At 47.3% G+C, this 18,364-nt stretch overlaps 1 protein-coding gene across 10 annotated transcripts in view; it reads right to left on the bottom strand.

Moving 5' to 3' along the window:
- Positions 1–424: 424 nt before the first annotated feature.
- Positions 425–18,364, bottom strand: part of HUWE1 (HECT, UBA and WWE domain containing E3 ubiquitin protein ligase 1) — a 149,369-nt gene continuing 131,429 nt past the window's right edge. For 7 of the 10 annotated variants that reach the window (XM_063083921.1, XM_063083925.1, XM_063083926.1 and 4 more), the window contains 23 exons: positions 17,686–17,977; positions 17,360–17,490; positions 16,609–16,823; positions 16,245–16,533; positions 16,001–16,103; positions 14,607–15,153; positions 13,272–13,872; positions 12,450–12,562; positions 12,183–12,339; positions 10,737–10,869; positions 10,265–10,467; positions 9,531–9,658; positions 8,060–8,156; positions 6,431–6,586; positions 5,749–5,994; positions 5,258–5,375; positions 4,351–4,491; positions 3,154–3,441; positions 2,928–3,033; positions 2,170–2,287; positions 1,681–1,862; positions 1,218–1,408; positions 425–645 (listed from right to left, as the gene is read on the bottom strand). In XM_063083921.1, coding sequence (XP_062939991.1) covers positions 543–645; positions 1,218–1,408; positions 1,681–1,862; positions 2,170–2,287; positions 2,928–3,033; positions 3,154–3,441; positions 4,351–4,491; positions 5,258–5,375; positions 5,749–5,994; positions 6,431–6,586; positions 8,060–8,156; positions 9,531–9,658; positions 10,265–10,467; positions 10,737–10,869; positions 12,183–12,339; positions 12,450–12,562; positions 13,272–13,872; positions 14,607–15,153; positions 16,001–16,103; positions 16,245–16,533; positions 16,609–16,823; positions 17,360–17,490; positions 17,686–17,977 — 4,658 coding nt within the window. In that variant the 3' untranslated portion in view covers positions 425–542. The remainder of the gene's footprint in view (positions 646–1,217; positions 1,409–1,680; positions 1,863–2,169; positions 2,288–2,927; positions 3,034–3,153; positions 3,442–4,350; positions 4,492–5,257; positions 5,376–5,748; positions 5,995–6,430; positions 6,587–8,059; positions 8,157–9,530; positions 9,659–10,264; positions 10,468–10,736; positions 10,870–12,182; positions 12,340–12,449; positions 12,563–13,271; positions 13,873–14,606; positions 15,154–16,000; positions 16,104–16,244; positions 16,534–16,608; positions 16,824–17,359; positions 17,491–17,685; positions 17,978–18,364) is intronic. The other 3 variants (XM_063083928.1, XM_063083929.1, XM_063083931.1) reach the window with 2 other exon arrangements.

Raw genomic sequence — 18,364 nt, 5'->3', positions numbered from 1 at the left:
AAAAAACTCCATTGTGAAAAGTGAGTTATGAAGAGTGCTCTTTATTTGAAACCTCCACGACACAGACGCCAATCTTGTCTCGCATTGAATCATTAGCTGTGCACATCAACACATTCCAAGCACAAATTAAGAAATGCAAACAGAACAAAAAAATATATATATATATAATTTTTCCCCTATCCAAAGGTTTCAAGTCTCAATGCAGCAAATCCTTCTGAACACAGAATCTGAAGAACACACTGTTCAAAACAGTTGGGACAAACAAGTCCCTGAAAAGGCTACTGCCTTTTTAACACATGGGGTGGGGGCCATGGACGGCATGGAAAGGGGAGAGGAGGTAAGGAAACAGGAGGGGAAGAGAGAATGAGCAGAAGGGGAACAGGTATGTGCTGGGGAAGAGGGGGCAGCTGAAACACACACATGGTGAGTTGGTGTATATCATTTATTGTTTTTTGACATTTTCTTTCTCGTTCTTTTTAAATTTCCCCCCTCCCCAGGTCCAACGATGGTAGAAAAACCCCACAGAGGTGGGCAGGGCCTTATTAGGCTAGCCCAAAGCCTTCAGAGCACTCCTGGATGGCCAACAGTAGCATGTGACGGAGCTTCTCAAAGCTCTCATAGGCAGGCAGGTCCAGCTGATTAAAACTAGGCAAAGAAGAAAGATCAGTTTCACGACAAGAGATGATAACCAAATTCCTGTGTTCTATGGTGTCCCCTGACTCTTCCCTCCCCAAGGGAACCTATTCCTTGCTTCTCACTGACTCCCAATCTTGGGCTGGCCCAGTCTTCCCTCCTCCAATCTGGCTCCAATACTAGCAATCAGGCACCGAAAACATCAATCTGACCCTGTAACTCTTCCTTAAACACCATGGCCTGGCCTACAGGCTAAAGTGCAAGCTCTAAGGAGGTATTCAGGGTCACTGATAACCTGACCTCTACTGAGTTCTTAGCCTTCTGCTCTCTGCAAGTCCTCCTTGCTCTAGCCATGCTGAGCCCTGGAATATACTATGCTCTCTTGTGGTGGTGTGCACCTGTCAGAGTCTCCCCAGTTCCCAATATGGATCTAGCCCATTTTCTTGTCTCAAATATGACCTCTTCCATAGAACCACCAAACTGTGAGCTACCCAGGGTCCAGGACTGGGCCAGATTTGTGTTCTCAACCTTGGCAGGGGCCTCAAGTGTCAAGTACGTAAACTCAGTCAAACCCTTTCTCTTACCACGTGTGAGCTGAAGGCAGACGATCTGTGGACCTGTCATCTCGATGAATCTGAAACTTCTGTATGCCATTCATGCCTTCGAGGGCAGCAAAGCCTTGCAGGGGCACCTTGGAAGTACCCGTGACAAACTGGAGGAACTTGGCACGGTCAGCTTGGTCGAAAGAACGCAATGCTCTCCAGAACCACTGGATCTGTAGGAAGGGACATAGAAGCCAGCGTTAGGTAGAGAGCTCCTAGAAGGAAGGAGAGGGGGTGGAATCTGGGAAAATGGACTGGACTTGGAATCCTAGGCAAGTCCCTTCATTCATAAGACGGGCAAAAACATCAACTGAAATATGCTCCAGAAGAATGAAGTTAGGTACAGGTAAACTATCACCCACAACCCCCTTCTCAAACTACTGACATTTCTTTGGTATCTTACAGTAAGAGGACCATACGGAGAGGGACACCAAAAGTAGCTCACCTGAATAGAGTTGGACTGGTACTTGTGGTATTCGGTATTAGATTTCAGATCATCGATGTCGATGGTGGGCAGTCCTGATATGAGTAACTCTAACTCCTGCTCAGTGAAGATGGAAATGAGGCGCTTTGGGATGATCTCATAGAAGCCTTCTAAGAAAGCTGCCAGTTGTTTGCGGATGGCTCCTGGAGAGAAAACCAAAAAGCCACATGGCTTCTGAACTCACACAACTGTTAGAGGTGAGAGAGACCCAACCTGGCTCCTGATGCTACGAGGATGCTGACTGGGCTGCCTGCCTCACCTACCACTCTGTTTCTAAGCCCCTGTATGAGAGCGAATGAAGTTAGATATTTTTGGTCAGGTGTTCTTTTTGTGTAAGGAATCTGTGGGCTGTGTCAAAGGGGAAAAAAAACAGAAAATGCTTGAGAAATGAATGACGCCTGACTTCTTCCCATATTGAGCAACTTGAGGTCTAAAGGACATTTCCCCTACCTGTCATTCTCATCTGGCACACCAGGTGTACATACTCCTTCTTATTCTCCTCTGTTACCAAGATGTTGGCCCCATTGGGTTTGAGGTCACGAACTTCACAGACTCCAAACTCTTGGACCTAGAACACCCAAAACACCAATCATACATATCAGGCTTGGTCTAGGACTGGACTAACCTAGATATTTAGGAACACACTCTAAATTTCTTGCCACGTCCTGGACAGAGATATGAGGCAAGTCCAAATGAAACAGTCTTTTCTCATTACTCATCAGCTCACAACTCCCCCAACAGAGAAAGGCCAAGGGTAGAAATGAGGGAATTACTCCTTGGCCCTAAGACACATAAAAAAGGTAGAGAATAAGGTGGCTGTCAATGGAAAAAGAGCACGCCTAACATGTAACGTAATACAACATAAGAATAGAACCTTACAAGTTTTTGTTGTCTTTTACATATCTCTATTTGTACAAATCTTCTATAATGAAATAACTTCAGGAATGAAGAATCATATACTGAAACATGTTTTTTATAAAGGGGAAACTAGGAAACAGCCTGGATTGTTTTACAAATTTAGGTTTTTCTGTTTGTGATGTCTCATCTCCCTACCCGCACCTCCCCCTACCACCTGATGGGGAATGGGGCTTTAAGTCAAGATGCTTCCTTAGCACTCTGACAGATTATCCAATGCCAGCTCTAAGTGATCCTGGAATGGGTGTCCAAGACTAGCTGGGATGTGCTGTGGTCAGTATTTCCTGACCTACCTCAGTGCTAAAGGTGAGGTCATAGCCTAGTGTGGAGACATCATTTTCCAGCAGATAAACCAGGCCCTGGTAGAAGTGGTAATCTTCACTCTCCATATCTGTATATCTAGAAAAACACAATTAGGGTCATGAGTTGGGGGGAGGGAGGCAGCACAGGGACGGGACACAAGAAAAGGACCTGACCCCCAGAGCTGAGGACAGTCCCAGGACTTTGCCACATCCTTACCTGACAGACTTGCCCAAGATGTGTTTGTAGAAGGACCGAGTAAAGTAGCACTCCAGGAGGCGGTTGTCATACACAGCTTTGGCCACAATGCGTCCAACAAACTTGAAGTAGCTGAGGTGGTTGGGGTTGCAGTGGGAAGATGGATTGATGGTGTAGGTGACTCGATCGCCCGGTGAGGTACGGAACAAGGCATACATAGGGTTAAACATCTCTCGAGAGATGATCATATACCACTCTCGCAGGAGTCCTCCAGCATCCTGTCCTTCTTCTCCTTCAAACACTATATACCTGCAAAAGAGAAGACATAGAAGAGAGCTGAGCAGAAAGCACAAATCCATTCATTTGGGCAGCATTACTCTAGTGAGAAGCTGTGAAGCAGACTTTGAGGGGTGCAGTGTCAGATGAAGAGGTGAACAGACTGCCAGGAGAGCCCAGACGTGGGGTTGGGATCTAGGATAAGGAAAAGCACTATTGACCGGAGAGAGAGGTCCTGAAATATCAGTAAAGGTTCACCAATATTCCAGAAAACACCAATAGGAAAGGTATGAGTACTAAGTGAGGCTTCACTTAGGGTATGTGGGGAGAAAAGTAGCATTAGACAGAGCTAAGCCCAGAGTCCAACTTCTCTAAGGTACTTGGTAGTGGAGGAGCATGGCACAGTCTGTCTAAGACGACTCTCTGATTTCTTGCGTGATTACAAGAATGGTGAGCCCACACCATAAGGGGCGGGAGGAATCAAACTACCTACGCCAATAGGTTTCTCATCTTGTCAGCTCCTATGACACTTGGTATTGCAAACTGCCACTTGCCTCTAGGAGGCTTCAGAATCACCAGTGAGCAATTACCAATTTGGTGGGGGCCACTCATGCAATTGATGTCTCCTCCAACCCAGGGTACCAAATGCTCAGCAGGCTTTGTGTTCTTTGTGTAACAATGGTGAAAGCTTACTGTGAAGCCATTGGGTGTATCCTTGTAAACACCAGACTTTCCTGTATGTCTGGGAACTGTAGGGTAGCTCAGCCAGCAGATAAGGCCCAGAAGATAGGAGACAGCTCAGTGAGATTATCTAAGCCAGATTCCTATTGGGGAGGGCAGCACCTCCCTAAATTCCAGGCCATAGTAAGCCACTGCTACCATGTAGGAAGGTGCAACCCCCCCGCCCCACCATCTTGTCTGTTCTCTGTTCCAGGCTCTTACAATCGATTCTTCATTTCTTCAGGGGATTTGCGATGCAGCTCACGATAGGAGTCTTCAAACACATGGTCACGGCGGACATGCACAGCCATGTCTTCTTTCCGGAGCCCCTCGTCCAAACGCTCCAGCTCTTGGCGGAAATACCTTGGGAAGGAGGAAGAGAAGGAAAGTAAAATTGGGGGTGGCAGAACAAATTTCTGTTTGCTTCATTAGGATGAAGACCCACAATGATGTTCCCTCCATCCTCCAAACACTTTGATCTCTGCTCACCACCTGCTTGGGAGATGCCCAGTAGTTGGGAGAAATAGATCATTTGTTACCAACTCTAAATTCCTCCCATCTGCACTGAATAAGGGCCCACAGAGATTGCAGAATGGAATTTCTGCAACAAGCAGGTAAGCATGTGTATGTGCACAGGAAGGAGGAGTAGGGATGAATATAGTGTGGAAGCCCCTCTGAGCCCTCCTGTGAGTGCACCATGGCCACCTGCACCTCCTGCACTACCCCAAAGGACGGAATGGGACTTGGGAAATCACGTGGCTCAAAAAACATGTGGCCCTGGAGCTGGCTGGTTAGCTCGCCTGGGAGAGCATGATGCTGGTAACACTAAGGTGAAGGGTTCAGATCCCCTTACTGGCCAGCTGCCCCCCAAAAAGAAAAGCAATAAAACAAAAAACTATGTGGCTTTCTTTTCGCCGATGAGGAATGGAGACAGGGAAGAGAAGGCCAGATATACTGTATTTAGATACCTGTCAGTGGCACAGTTGAGTCTCTTCCCTCCCCACCACCACCATCCTAAAAGTGCTGCCACCAAGGTAAACTTCTGGCCCCAGGAGCAACTCTGGCTCCTTTCTGGGAAGGGAGATACCATCTGGAGAGTTCCTGACCCCCCAACATCCAGGGCACATACTTGCGCTTGACATCAAAGTCAAGGACCCGAATGTAGTCTACCAGGACAGCAAAAGGCCCATCAGCGAGGTGGGTGGTAGACTGCCGTAGAATCTGGTTTAACACAGTGCGGTGAGTCTCTGAGGGGAGAAATGATAGCAGAAATCAACACATCATGAGTCACAGAACACCATAAGCAACTCTTTCTTCTTTTTTCTTCCTTGTTTCAGGGGCCTAAAAAAGGAATTAGCCAAAGCCAGGGGCTAGCCTTGAGGTATGAATATGAATCTGAGCATTTCTATCCCTGCCTGGATTCCCATGGCCTCAGAATAAAGTCCAGGCTCCTCAGAGTGGCCCATAAGGACTTCCAGAGCAGCCCTTACTATTGACCTCACTAGGCTCACTTACCACACCACCCCGTCTCTCTGCTGAATCAGATAAGGATAAAATGTATGAAACAACCCTGTATAAAATGAAACCTTCTGTATTTGGGGGCCTAAGAGTTCTCTGTACCTGCAAAGCGAAGGAACTTCTGCGTGTCAGGGGGCAGGCTTGAGGAGATATGCATAGATGAGGGCTCCCGAGAGAAGAATGGGTCAAGGGAGGAAGGAGTGGCTGGGGTTAAGGGGGCAGGGGAGAGTGGAGGCGGCTCGTCCTTGATGTGTGACAGCTGGCTCTCACGGGTGTCTCGGACAGGAGGCTTGCTCTCTCGCTCTGTGGCATGGACCAGAAAGAAGGCCTCAACGGCAGGCTGTAGCACTGGGGGTAGGAATGACAAGGAAGTGACATTTTACTTTACAGACTTCAACATATAGGTCTCTTCGCCTTCATAAACAAATTACAAAAATACAACAACGGAAGAAGAGACAATGAAAACTTGCAGGGATATATAATGGTAGAATAAAGTCACAGAGGAAGCCAGAGCTTCCATGAAGCCAAAAAAGAAGGGGCGGGGGGGACAGGTTACCAGTTACAGAGTCCCCTGGTCTGAAAAGTAAAAGATACCAGCTATTAAAAGTGAAGGCAAATCTTTTTTTATGATACTAAGGTCAAAACAAAAACAATTCTCCTTTGAATTCTCATTATAGAGATACTGAGGGAAAGGACTAACCTGAAAGGAAGAAAATCAAGCTGGAAGAAAAGGTCCCTGAGCAGACCAGTGGGTTGGGACCTGGGCCCTGAGACCACAACTCACCTAGCACCGCATGCTGGTCATGGGATTCCTCCAGTTCCTTTAAACACTCCCCTAGCATGTCCCACAGCTCGTCCAGGCTCAGCTGTTCACTGAGCAGTGGTAACTCAGGTGGCCTCTCCTCCTTCTCCTTCTCCCCCTGTGGGGTTCCATCTGAGGCTACAGGGTACAGGAGAGAGAGTCAGAAAGCCTTCAAGGTTTCTCCTGCACTTAAGATTTTTCCCAGTCCAAATGCGCAGGCTACTAGACAGATCAAACAGATTGGTCTGCCGGTCATTGAGTAGTGCTCATTAAGCAACACCTGAAAGCAAGGTCTAGTCCTGCACTGAATGTTATTTAAATCTAAATTAAATAAAATTAATAAAATAACAAATTCGGTTCCTCAGTCACACTTGCCACATTTCAAGTGCTTAAAAGACACATGTGGCTAGTGACTACTGCAGAAAGTCCTACTAAACAGTGCTGGCCAAGTCACTGCCTTGTTCATGCCCAGAGGACCTGTGGATTACCTAAGGATAACGCAACAGTGGTGGAACTCTGGATGGTTGCCTTCCAGTTTACGAAGTGCATTTTAGGACATTATCCTCATTGAATTCTGACAGCTGCCCGTGGAAGCAGTCTGTCTTCTCTCTATTCCCCCCAACCCTCCCAACAAAAGACAGGGCGCCAGGACATAAAATTAGATCTTTCTGACTCTTAAGTCCAATGCCTTTTGAATTAGTCATCTTGTCCTGGAACAGTTTAAAACCCCAAAAAGCCATGGTGCGACAGGACTCCCGTCGCTGATACTTTTCCTAATATCCATCAGGGGCTTATTCTTAACTCTGCTTAGCCGCCAAGCAGCAAGACCCAGCTTCATCTTCTGGGTGGGGAAGAAGCAACTCGTTCCTTACCAACCCTTTTCCCCTTCCTCTCCCTCTCTATACCTGCTCCCACCACACATCTGCCCTGCTTAGGCTTCTTCCTAACCTTTGCTTTTCATCCTCTCCCCAAATCCTGACTATTCTTCACGGCTCTGACAGCCCTAGGTCTGAATCCCAGCTCTGGCACTTTCAGATCACATGACCTTGGGTAAAAGATGAACAGAGAACACGGGAATAATATCTATCTCCCAAAGCTCTGATAACCTCCACTTAGATTTTTCTAAATGATTTAATACAGCATTTCAAAAATGGATATCCCACGAGAACACTATTCCACAGGAATACGTTAAAAGGGTGCCAGAAAGTATTCTATGTAAACAGATTTTGAGATGCTGCTAATAATAGCATTCTTTTTAAGTGCTATACATGTATTAATTCGTTTAATCCTAACAACTACAAACATCCCCATTTTAAATGAGGAAAATAAAGCAAAGAGAGGTTTGCCTCAGGTCCCAGAGCTAGTAAATGGGGGAGCCAAGACTCAAAATACATGCTGTCTCCATGAGTAGTATCATAACATAGCTTCTTTACTACAGGAATTACAGTGTGCTTTGGCTGTCAAATACCTGTTAACATTTACAGAAACCAGTGTTCACTGGAACAAATGGAAAAACACTGAGCTTGTGTATGTTGGAAGCACAGATCCAGCAGACATTCTACAAGATTGGCTCTCCCTTTTGCTGGGCTGCAAACAAGTAATAGTACTGACCAATGGACTGAGTATCTTGAGCACTGGGAGATGGCTGGTCCACATCCATGGGTGACTCCTCCCTCCGGACAGATGCCTCTGACTGGCTAGACTCCGACTGGATAAAAGGGAGACAAAGTCACATAAAAGGTGCAACTCTGCTTTCCTTAGGGACAGGGTAGGGGTTCTCACACATCAAACTTGGAAAAAAGCTTCCCATATCTGGTCAGGAAACTCTGTAGCTCTCCAGGACAAAAGAATGGCTTTTCCACTTCCTTTGCTGTCCTCTATCCTGAACTTGAAAGCTCTTCCAAAGAGCTCCCCGGATGCCTGCACTGTCTACACTCTACTCCAGAACTGAGCCCAGCCAGACAACAGCCTCTTGAGTACATTCAGGTCTTCTTCTGGGACAGGTATATTTTTTTTGTGTGTGAGTGTGTGTATAAAACTCAGATGGGTAGAAGGTAGACTTGCTCTTTGTTTCTGTTTGCTTACAAAAAGGGAAATAACAGAGGAATTAGTGCAACCTATCATGGTATTATTTAAAAAGCCAACATGTCTTATCAGGTGATGGGAAAGAGACTGGGCAGAAAAAATACTCCAGAATAACAGCTCTAACTATTTTCCCTTTCTACCCTCCTGGAGTTGCTGCCCCCAAATTCTAGGCTATTCCCAGCATGACCAATGCAACTATACTGTACATATAATAGTAATTATACACAAAGAAAAACCAGGCCTCAGGATACCTTTATTTCCTGGATCTTGGGAAGGTGACTTGCATGTTGCAAGGTCAGGAAAACAATGAGAGCGCCACAGCATACATAAGTAATGCCAGGCTTTTATGGCAACCACTCTGTGCTGGGATTCCAACCCTGAGCTGGCTACTTATGTACTTGAAGGCTTCTTCCTAAAAGTGCCTGAGTACCTAGGTGCCAAGGGATTATGAAAAATAGAGGTAGAGGCCAGGGTGGAGGAAGCAGCCATAGACAGAAGTGGCTGTGTGGGATGTGTACCAAGCTTGGGGGACTTCCAAGGATAGGAGGTAGGATTTCTTTCTTTTGGCGCTGGCCAGTACAAGGATCCAACCCTGGACCTTGGTGTTATCAGCAACACACCCTAACCAACTGAATTAGTAGGACAGCCTCAAGGGTAGGATTTCTGAGATGTCTCTGATATATCTGCATTATTCCATGAGACTGAAAAAAATCTTCATCCCACATCCCCTCAGAACCCAGACACTTAGCATTAGGCAGTTCGCAAAAGCGCCACTGTTGACTGGATAGCTGGGAGTGGGGTATGATGGCCAAGCTTTAAATCAAACCAAACCAATCAACAAACAGTAAGGAAAACACCAACAGAAAGTAACCCAGTCATCCAGAAGCATTCAGGTAGCAAACTTAATGCAAAAGCATACAACGTAAGGGCACTGATGACATGGTGGGGGGAGGAGGGGAGAGACAAATGAATGAGGGGCCACAGGCATCATGCTAACCGTTGCTGCTTGTTGCTGTCTCCGCGCCCTTTGACCCTCACGTACCATTTGTATAATGGCATCAGCCTCAGCCTCCAGCTGCCGAACAGCTGCCTGGATGCTGCTAGCTGAGCCTAAACCGGAGGAACCTGGGAGAAAGAAACAAGGAAGGCAAGATATAAAATGTAGGAAGAGGGAATGCCAAACATTCTCTCTCCTATCTCCTGGGCTGCCACAGGGCATCCTGTGGAGGTCTTTGAGCTTCAGTTCAGGCAGCTTCAGAGTACTCCTCAGGCACCAAGATCTACCATTACAGGATTAAGGGCAGGGGGCATGATGCTATGTAGATGGATGGTGGCATGTGATAGGGTTCTGTGCGACAGGAGGAAAGAAGCAGGGAAAATGATTTGGCAGGCCATGGCTGAGGCAACATGGCTGCAGTGTTTTAATCAGGAGTGATCAAAGAAGCAGAAAAGAGGTACACCCAGTGAGTTAAGTCTTGTTCAACAAAAGGCTGGTCCCCAATTTTCTTGCCAGATTTCCACTCCCCCTGAATTCCCACTTGCTCTAATCAATTTCCTGTGCAGAGAGCTTGAATGAGATATAGAATGCAGCCATCAACATTTAAAAAAAAATCAGTTTCTTTTTGGAAAGCTCAAACGGGAAGGATACAGTACATTAAGTCCTGCCCCTCCAGGGACTGTGGGTTCTCCACCACCAACCCTGCCCCTCAACTGGACACTCTAGTTCCATACCTAGCCTGCCTGTCTGCTTGGCTTTCTTGTTAGCACGGCGTGTGTCGTCCCGGAGCTGGATGATGACCTGCAGTACCCTCAAGAAGAACTTCTGGGTAGATGTCTTGGATGTCAACATGGACATAGAAGGCAGCTGGAGCTCCCGGCCACCCAAGGGTCGCTTCTGAGATGCCACAATTACCACATTCTCAGCCATGTCAAACCTGGATAGTGTAGAGGTGGCTTGCATATATTGACAGCATCAAGACATAAACACCCAGAGCAAGTAGGGCTTTCTGGTATCAACCAGAGAGGTAAAGGAACCTCAGAAGGAAATCTTACAAGTAGGGAGTAGTATAAAAAATTGGGTCAAGTGTGTACAGTACTGATAGGAAAGTCACCCAAAGAAAGAAAAAAGACCAGGAAACCAGCAAGAGCCACCTTTCAGAATGTCTGATTCTATACCCCAGCCTAAAGGGCAGCTACCACTCACCTGCTCTGCATTTTGCCTTTCAGCTTGGTAGTCTGTGGCTGCTCCTCAGGAAGGCCGTCTGGAGAGAGGGTCTCACACTGGGCTCGCCGTTGCTGTTCCAGGTTGTATTCCCGTAGCTCGGCCAGCAGGGTACCTGGACAGGCAGAGGAGCCAGCAAGTGTTCCAACTTCTCTAATGAAAGTAGATAAAAGCCAAACCTTTCCAAGAAACCTGCCCAGGCCACCCTCTTTGCTAAGCTGGAGAGAACCCAGAGTAAACAGGAAATCTGCTGTTTAGCTTACTATGTGCGTTCACGGATCAACCACCTGGGGATCACTGATTTACTTGGCCTCAGGAATCTGTTGAATCTACATGAAATACAGCTCAGTGCAGAGGAGAAAAAGTACCTTTTGGAGCCCTGTATATCTCCTGAACTAAGGTTTTGTGATGATCTCAAATTTCTCCACCCCTCTCCCAGTTTGCTTATTCATCTTCATAATGGAAATACTACTGCCTAATCTCACAAGGTTGCAGTGAAAATTAGGAGATAATTATACAGCAGAGTGCCTAGACAGTGCATGGCCCACAGTGTTGAATAAAATGGTAGCAGCCAAGAAAGGTCAGAGGCTGTAGGCCAAATTCCTTCTGGAAGAACCTTATAATTCTCATAAAGTAAAGAATACCCTGAGTTATACAGGCCAATAACCTCTCATATCACCTCAGCTTCAGGGACATCTGTGGGAAAGAGAGAGATAACTAAGTAGGTAGCCAAGATATAGGGAGACCCATGATTGGGATGAGGGTAGGAGAGAGCAGAGAGACTATGTTGAAAGAAAACCTGGCTCCACGCCTTGATCCAATCACTTAATCACCCTGGGTTTTAACTTTCTTCAACATAAAACAGGGAGGAAGATGATGAAAAGTAGACAATTTGCAAGTGTTCTTAGAATTTTTGTACCCTCAAAACTACAAGGGGTCTTCAAAAAGTTCATAGAAAGATTCACATCATCATCTTTTAATTCTACTTTCCACGAACTTTTTGAAGAACTCTCATACACAAAGCAGAGAACGTTATTCTCACTCTAATTCCTGAGCCTGAATGTAATGTAGGCACATCTTTGAGGTGATGAAGCTGCCTCAGAAGCCTTATCATGGGGCTTGTACAGGTGTACAGAAGGAAGAGACACTGCTGTTCCCATGCATTCTCTTTTCACTTCATTAAGCACTGATTACCTGCTGTTTGCCAGGCACTGGGGATAAACCCAGCCTTGCTCTCAAACAACAGCTAAGTAGAGGAAAACAGATGACAACCCAGTGTTATCAGTGCTATGACAGAAGGAGCATGGGAGTTGTGCTGTAGGAGCTTGGAGATGTCTGATTCAGCCTGGGGGCTCAGGGCAGGCTTCCAGAAAGAGGTGACACCTAAGTGGAAGGTTTCAGAAAGACAGAATGCTTTACTCCTATTACCTATCTGTTTACAAAGGGTATAACCCAGATGGCGGGCTCCATTCAGCAGCAGCTTGAGAACAGTGTCCCGGGTCCCAGGGTCCCCCCGAGAGAGCTGCAGTAACACATTGGCTGCATCCTCTAGGCCTTCTTCAGAACAAGAGTGGGATGTCAACACCTGGGAAAAACAAGGGAGAAGGGGTAAGCCCTAACCTGAGAACTAAAACATTACCCACCCTATCTACCCTTTCTCCCCAAACTTGGCAATTGAAAAGAGCTTGGACTCACCTCCACAGAGAGCTGTAACTGGTTTTCAGTGAGGCCAGAGGATATCATCTTGAAGTCTGCACCACTGCTGCCCCCATCGCCCACCTTTGCTGGAGATTTGCTGCCCTTAGAAGCTTTGAGGAAACAGAGTGCTGTAAGCCTCTGTGAAACTCACAAGCTAGAGACTTTAGGGGCAAAACCAAGGAATCACTGAACTGTCCAAGGATTCAAAATGGTAAAGTAGTAAAAATGGAAATCTACCCACCAAAGCAGAATATAAATGACTTGGGATGTTAAGGACTCTTATGACTATACCTTCCAAGGTGACAAAGAACCCTAGACATTTCTCCCAACTGGTCCCCTACCATCATAGCACCCTTTATTCTTTAAAACTGACTACTTCAGATAATTCTTACTAATTTGCAGCTCATTCCCTTCATTTCCTGGGATGGTCTGGCTACCCTGATTCACACTGAATTCTGCCTGCTCTTGAACTATTTCCTATGAGAACTGGCTCCTCCAACCAGGCAGGAAAGGCTGGGAGTTCCCTGAAGAAGAGGAACGACTTTCTCTTGTCCTTCTGGTGCCTAGCCTAGGGAAGCCACATTCAGTGAATGCCTGCTGGTCTTCACGGGAGTGTCTGTATGTGAGAGAGGGAGACAGAGAGGGAGAGAGAGGAGGGGAAGACAGAGAGAACTGGGGGCAGAGGAGGGTGAGAATGAACACATTCTGTTCTCAAAAATACAAACAAAGCTGATCGCTATCACTTAAGGAGGATTACCTGAATGGGAGGTGGGTGCTATAGTACACACCCCACAGCTCCCAGTCTATACCCACACTTACTTGAAACAGTAGTGGTAGCAGTCGTGGGGGTAGTCACTGTGGTCGAAGCAGCTACGGCAATGGTGGAAATAGCTGTGGCAGCAACCAGGGCTGGAGCAGAAGTGACAGGGGTGGTTGCAGCAGGGGGTGTGGGCGTGGCGGCGACAGTGGTAGTGGTGGTAGATGTGGTGGAGGTGGCAACAGTAGTGGAGGAAGCACCGCTGCTAGAATTAGCTTGTGCTTCTGACACTTTATTTTCTGGGAGAGCAATTGAGATGAGAGAAAGGAGTCTGAGAAGTTTCTCGGTTAAGAGAGAGCTCCGGCGGATGACCGGATGTGACAACATGTTCATGAGCTGCCCCAGTGGGGAGGCCTCGAGGCTGTATGGGGAGGTTTCCCCCTCACCACCAGTGCTCACTGGCACTGACTTCACGGAGTTCTTGCCTTTCCGGCTGACATTCATGTTGTCCAGTTTTACCAATAAGTCCCAGAAGTCTGTGCAAATGCCACTGCTGGTAGTCTGTGAGGAGCATGGGCTGCAGGCCTGCTTACTGCCCCTCTCCCGATCACTCTCACAGTTTGTTTCTTTGGTCCGCTGCTGTGTGAAGTGGCTAGGAAACACCTGCCAGGGAAAAAAAAAAGATAGGCTTGGTCTGGGGGGTGGGGGGGGTCTCCGTAGAAAATAAGCCTTCCTTATAGAGAATAATAACTGGTTCCCAGACTCTACTCTCCTTTGAACAGCTTTGGTAACATGAGGGAGATGTGACATAGGAATTTTATCCAACAGATGGTGAAGCAACCTAGAGAAAGGAACAAGGGCTTTGTAGCAAGACAGACTGATTAGCAAACTTTTCTGAAACTTTTCACTCTTTGCATTTACAAAATGGAGAGAACAAGTACACTGCCTTGCAAAATTGTTGAGATTAAACAAGAGAATGTGTTTTGTGCAGTGCCAAGCACAAGGCAGGCTGTCAATACACGGTAGCAATGCTTATTATTGAGAGAACACTAACTGGATCAGAACTAAGTTCCAGGTCCATCACCATCACTTCCTAGTCACATGACAAAGCCACTAATGTTCTGAACCCAGCTTCATCTGTAAAACGGGAATTATATAGATCACAGACAGCTGTTTTGATGCCTGAATGAAGATAATGCATAAAAATTGTAAAGAGTAAAGATTAAAAACCTTCAAAGCTATTGATTGCACAATTTCCCCAAAACATACAGGGCTCAATACATAAAATAAGAGCAAAGAGAAAGATGTGCTAGCCTCCTTAGCATTCAGATTTCACCTAGGCTGTTGCTGCCAACCCTCCTCCATGCCTAGGAGCTGGGTTCCTTCAAACTCCTCACCTTGGCCAATTGAATGAGTGTGTCCAGAACATGTCTGCAGACAACAGGAGCAGCCTGGGGGTGGATGTGGACGGTGGAGCCACTGCTTGCATGCTTCTCTGTATGTTTGCGCCCCCCTGAACGCTGTATCTGGAAAATATTAGTCCTGCAGCCGAGGGCCGCATCCATGGATACTGAGAGCCAGGACAGCTGGTTTGAGCTCTTAGACTCCATCTTGTGGAGCAGGTCCAGGGGGCGGTTCTCATGGCTGCTTGACCCACAGCTCTTGCTTGATTTTTTGCCCTTTTCCTCACTTGTGGTGAGCTTGGGTGTTTCAATACATAGTTCACTCTCACTGCTACGCTGCAAGATGGACAACAGGCTGCGGATGACCCAGTGGCGGGTCTGGGCATGGTAGCAGAGATTTCTCAGTACTCGGTGTAGACGGCTAGTATTGAGCTTTGGCTCATCCACGAAAAGTAGGACCAAGAGACAAGACAAGGCTTCATGGTCTAGAAGAAGCCGCCCTCGGAGGCGGAGTAGAGTATCCACGTTACTGCCAGAAGGCCTGGAAATAGAGTATGGTTTCTAGATTAACACTTCAGCTACAGCTCTGGGATTAGGCATAACCTCAGGGAGGGAGAATTAGCTGGATACCTCCAAGGAGGCTCAAGAAGGGAGGCTGTCCAGTCCAAGGGATCTTCATAGTAATAACAGCTGGCCTCTTGAGTGTCTACTATGTACTAAGCACTTTACAATATCTACAACATCTGCCTTACCAGGCTAATGCACAGCCTAGAGAATTACTCATTTTTTGAGATGATGAACAAGAGGTTCAAACAGGTCAAATGACTTGCCCTAAATCACACAACTGAGAAGAAAGCAGAGATTCCAGCCCAGGTCTGTATCATCCATTGATTGGTAAAATCTGACTGTACCTAGTCTCGGAGACAATGCTTGTTCTGTTTTCTCCAGACTATGAGGGTGTTGCCTGCCTTATAGGAACTGATCACCCCCTTCACATTTTGGCATGTTGGGCCCACTCTGCATCAGCCTGGTTAATAACAAACTACTCTCTACTTCCCCAGCCTAGATACTACAATCTCAAGGCAAGTGGTTCATTGTTTTCTTATCTGCCTAGGAGGCAGGTAGCTTTCCTTCTTGTTAAAGCCATAGCTAACAACTGCTGCCAGCCTGCCTGTGTAATTATGGTCTTTGGTAGCTAGACTAACCCAAAAGATGTGGCTTTCAGAAAGGGGAGTCCAAAGATCTGGCTCTCCCACTCATTCAAGGAAATAGCCTAGAGAGGTCATCCAGTCTGCCTCTCAAGATTTTGATGTCTCCATCTATAAAATTAAGAAAATTGGACTAACAGACTTGAGAGGTTATGGTAAGATGAAAAAAGACAAAAGTACCTGTTATGGCTACTGCTACCCCCCATCTGGAAGGTGCCACCTCTCTGCACAGCAAGGCGAGTGTACTGGACCCCACGGTTGCCACTCAGGCGACTGGTGAAAGCTGGATGGCAAGAAAAAGGAAATTAAGATTGGGGAGGGGTGGTAAGGTGGGTCCAAGTAAAACAAAGGGGAACAAACAGAGCCTAATCTAGCCAAAGCTAGACATTCCAGAGCCAGCCCTTCCACCTGCCTCCCTCTGTACCTGGGCTTCGGAGAATAGCAGAGAGTGCTGAGGTGCTGCTGTGCCCAAACAGACGCTCATGCATGAGCTGTCGCTGCCGAGCTTCCTGTTCTCGTCTCAGGGCTTGAGCTTCGGCTGCAATATCAGGTGGCATCACAGCCAACACGCTGTCTTCCATGTCCTCTAGGACACTACGACGCAGGTCTGAGGGAAGAGTCTGGATGAAGGTCACAGGGTCCATGGGGGTGTCTGAGCTGGCATTCTGTGCCAGTTCCCGTCGCTGCTGCTCAGCTCTCTGCTGTGCCAGCACCTATGGGGCAGAGGAAGTCAATGGGGGTATATCTCCTGCCAGGCACCTGGCCCCATCATCTTCCCGCTCACATACTTCCTCCTGAATGGCTGGAGGCAGGGCGGCCAGGAACTCGGGGCTCACTTCTGTCACACCAGGATTCCCCACCACTGCAGGAGTGGAGCTATTTGTGGAGGGGGTGGTCCGGGTTGGTGGACGGATGCCCAGCTGGTTCTGTAGGACTTCCCGACGGATGTCATCAGGCAGAGCAGCCAGAAAAGAGGGGTCCACACCTTCAGGGAGACTGATACCTGATGGGAGATGCAAGACGTGAAGGGACTCACACCTCTACTGATACCCAAGATGTACTTGCAGAAAAAAACCCTATGTCACTGCTTGAGGGAAGCCAGCTTTGTTAGGTCTTCACTGCTTGCAAAGGACATGGGATACACAGAGAAGACCCACCTACCTTCCCTAGGCTCAGAATAGCTCCTGTTATGTGCCAGGTTCTTTGTGTACACTGTCACTTAACCTTCACAAAGACCCCACTATGTAGATATTATCACCCTCTCAGTATCCATGAGGATTAGAGAAATGAAGTAATGGCTCCAGGTTGTAAAGGCAGGAAGTGGCAGAGTGGGGATATGTGAGTGAGCTAAGATCAGTCTGACTCCAAGCCTCGGCTCATTTCATTATGCCACATCAGCATCCCCTTACTGCCAGTCCTTCTCCCATGTATAAGCCATTTTTATTTGGATAAAACTGTGTGACTGGTGGGTATCTCCAGGCCAAGGGCTACTAGAAGCCATAACAACCCCAGGGTGGCCTGAACATACATGGAGCTCACCTGCAAGAGGATCTTCTTCTTCACTACTTGTTGAAGGCAGTGGCTCTTCTAGGATTCCTCGGGAATCTGCTCCAGAAATGGCCACGGCAGAATCTCTGGTGGAAGAACTCTCAGAGGATGCAGGGGGAGAGCTGAGGGAAATCATTCTCAGGTTGTTCTCTGTATTGTGTCTTCCCATTTATAAAACACTCTTATGATACCCCTTTCTCACAGAAACCAGGTTGGTCGCCTCAGTGTAATAAGCATGTCTATTAGTTAACAGTATGAATGTGGCTTGAAATGCCCTCCAACACATCCCACCCTCCTCTTGCCCACACGATGCTTACCTATCCTCAGGTGGCTGGGCAGTTTCCCCTGACCCATCACCCCTGCCTTGCACTTCGGCCACAACTGGTGCGGCATCCCCAGGAGTGGAGCTGCCTGCTGTGGGCTGCTCAGAACTGCCAGCTGCTGAGGTGTCACCTACAGCCTCTTCTAGGGTACAGGAAGCCAGGCTGCTGGTGTCCATAGGAGATCCTTCCAGTTGGCTGCTGACAGCTGTCAGTGCATCAGAATCTTCAGCTCTCTCTGGGGAAAGAGAGGCTAGGAGGAAGTCACAGGGAGATGTTAGATCTCTACCTGGAATCGGAGCAACATGATAAAGTCTTTGGTAGGGCTGCTTTCTTAGGGACAGTCAACTCAGACTCTTCACATCTTCCCCGCCCCATGCTTAATAAAGGCTCAGTTCAAGCCCTTTCTATCATTTGTTGAAAATTTACTGTGTTCTAGGCATGCCTGTGAAACATCTTCGCTAGGCACCCCAAGTGTGGGATCCTGTCACTTTTGGACTTCCTGCAGGCACCACTTGTACATGGATATTGTTGGTTCTGGTTATCTAAATAAACAAGGTTCCTTGAAAGATAAAAACCTTAACACCTTAAGGTCTCTCCAGAGCACATCACAGGAAGCATGGTATAGAGCAGGGATGATAATAAGCAAGTTTCAATTTACCCTGCTGGAATACTG

This window comes from Cynocephalus volans, chromosome X (genome assembly GCF_027409185.1).
Source record: "Cynocephalus volans isolate mCynVol1 chromosome X, mCynVol1.pri, whole genome shotgun sequence".
In the NCBI taxonomy this organism is placed as follows: Eukaryota; Metazoa; Chordata; class Mammalia; order Dermoptera; family Cynocephalidae; genus Cynocephalus; species Cynocephalus volans.
This window is presented reverse-complemented; position numbering and strand designations above follow the sequence as displayed.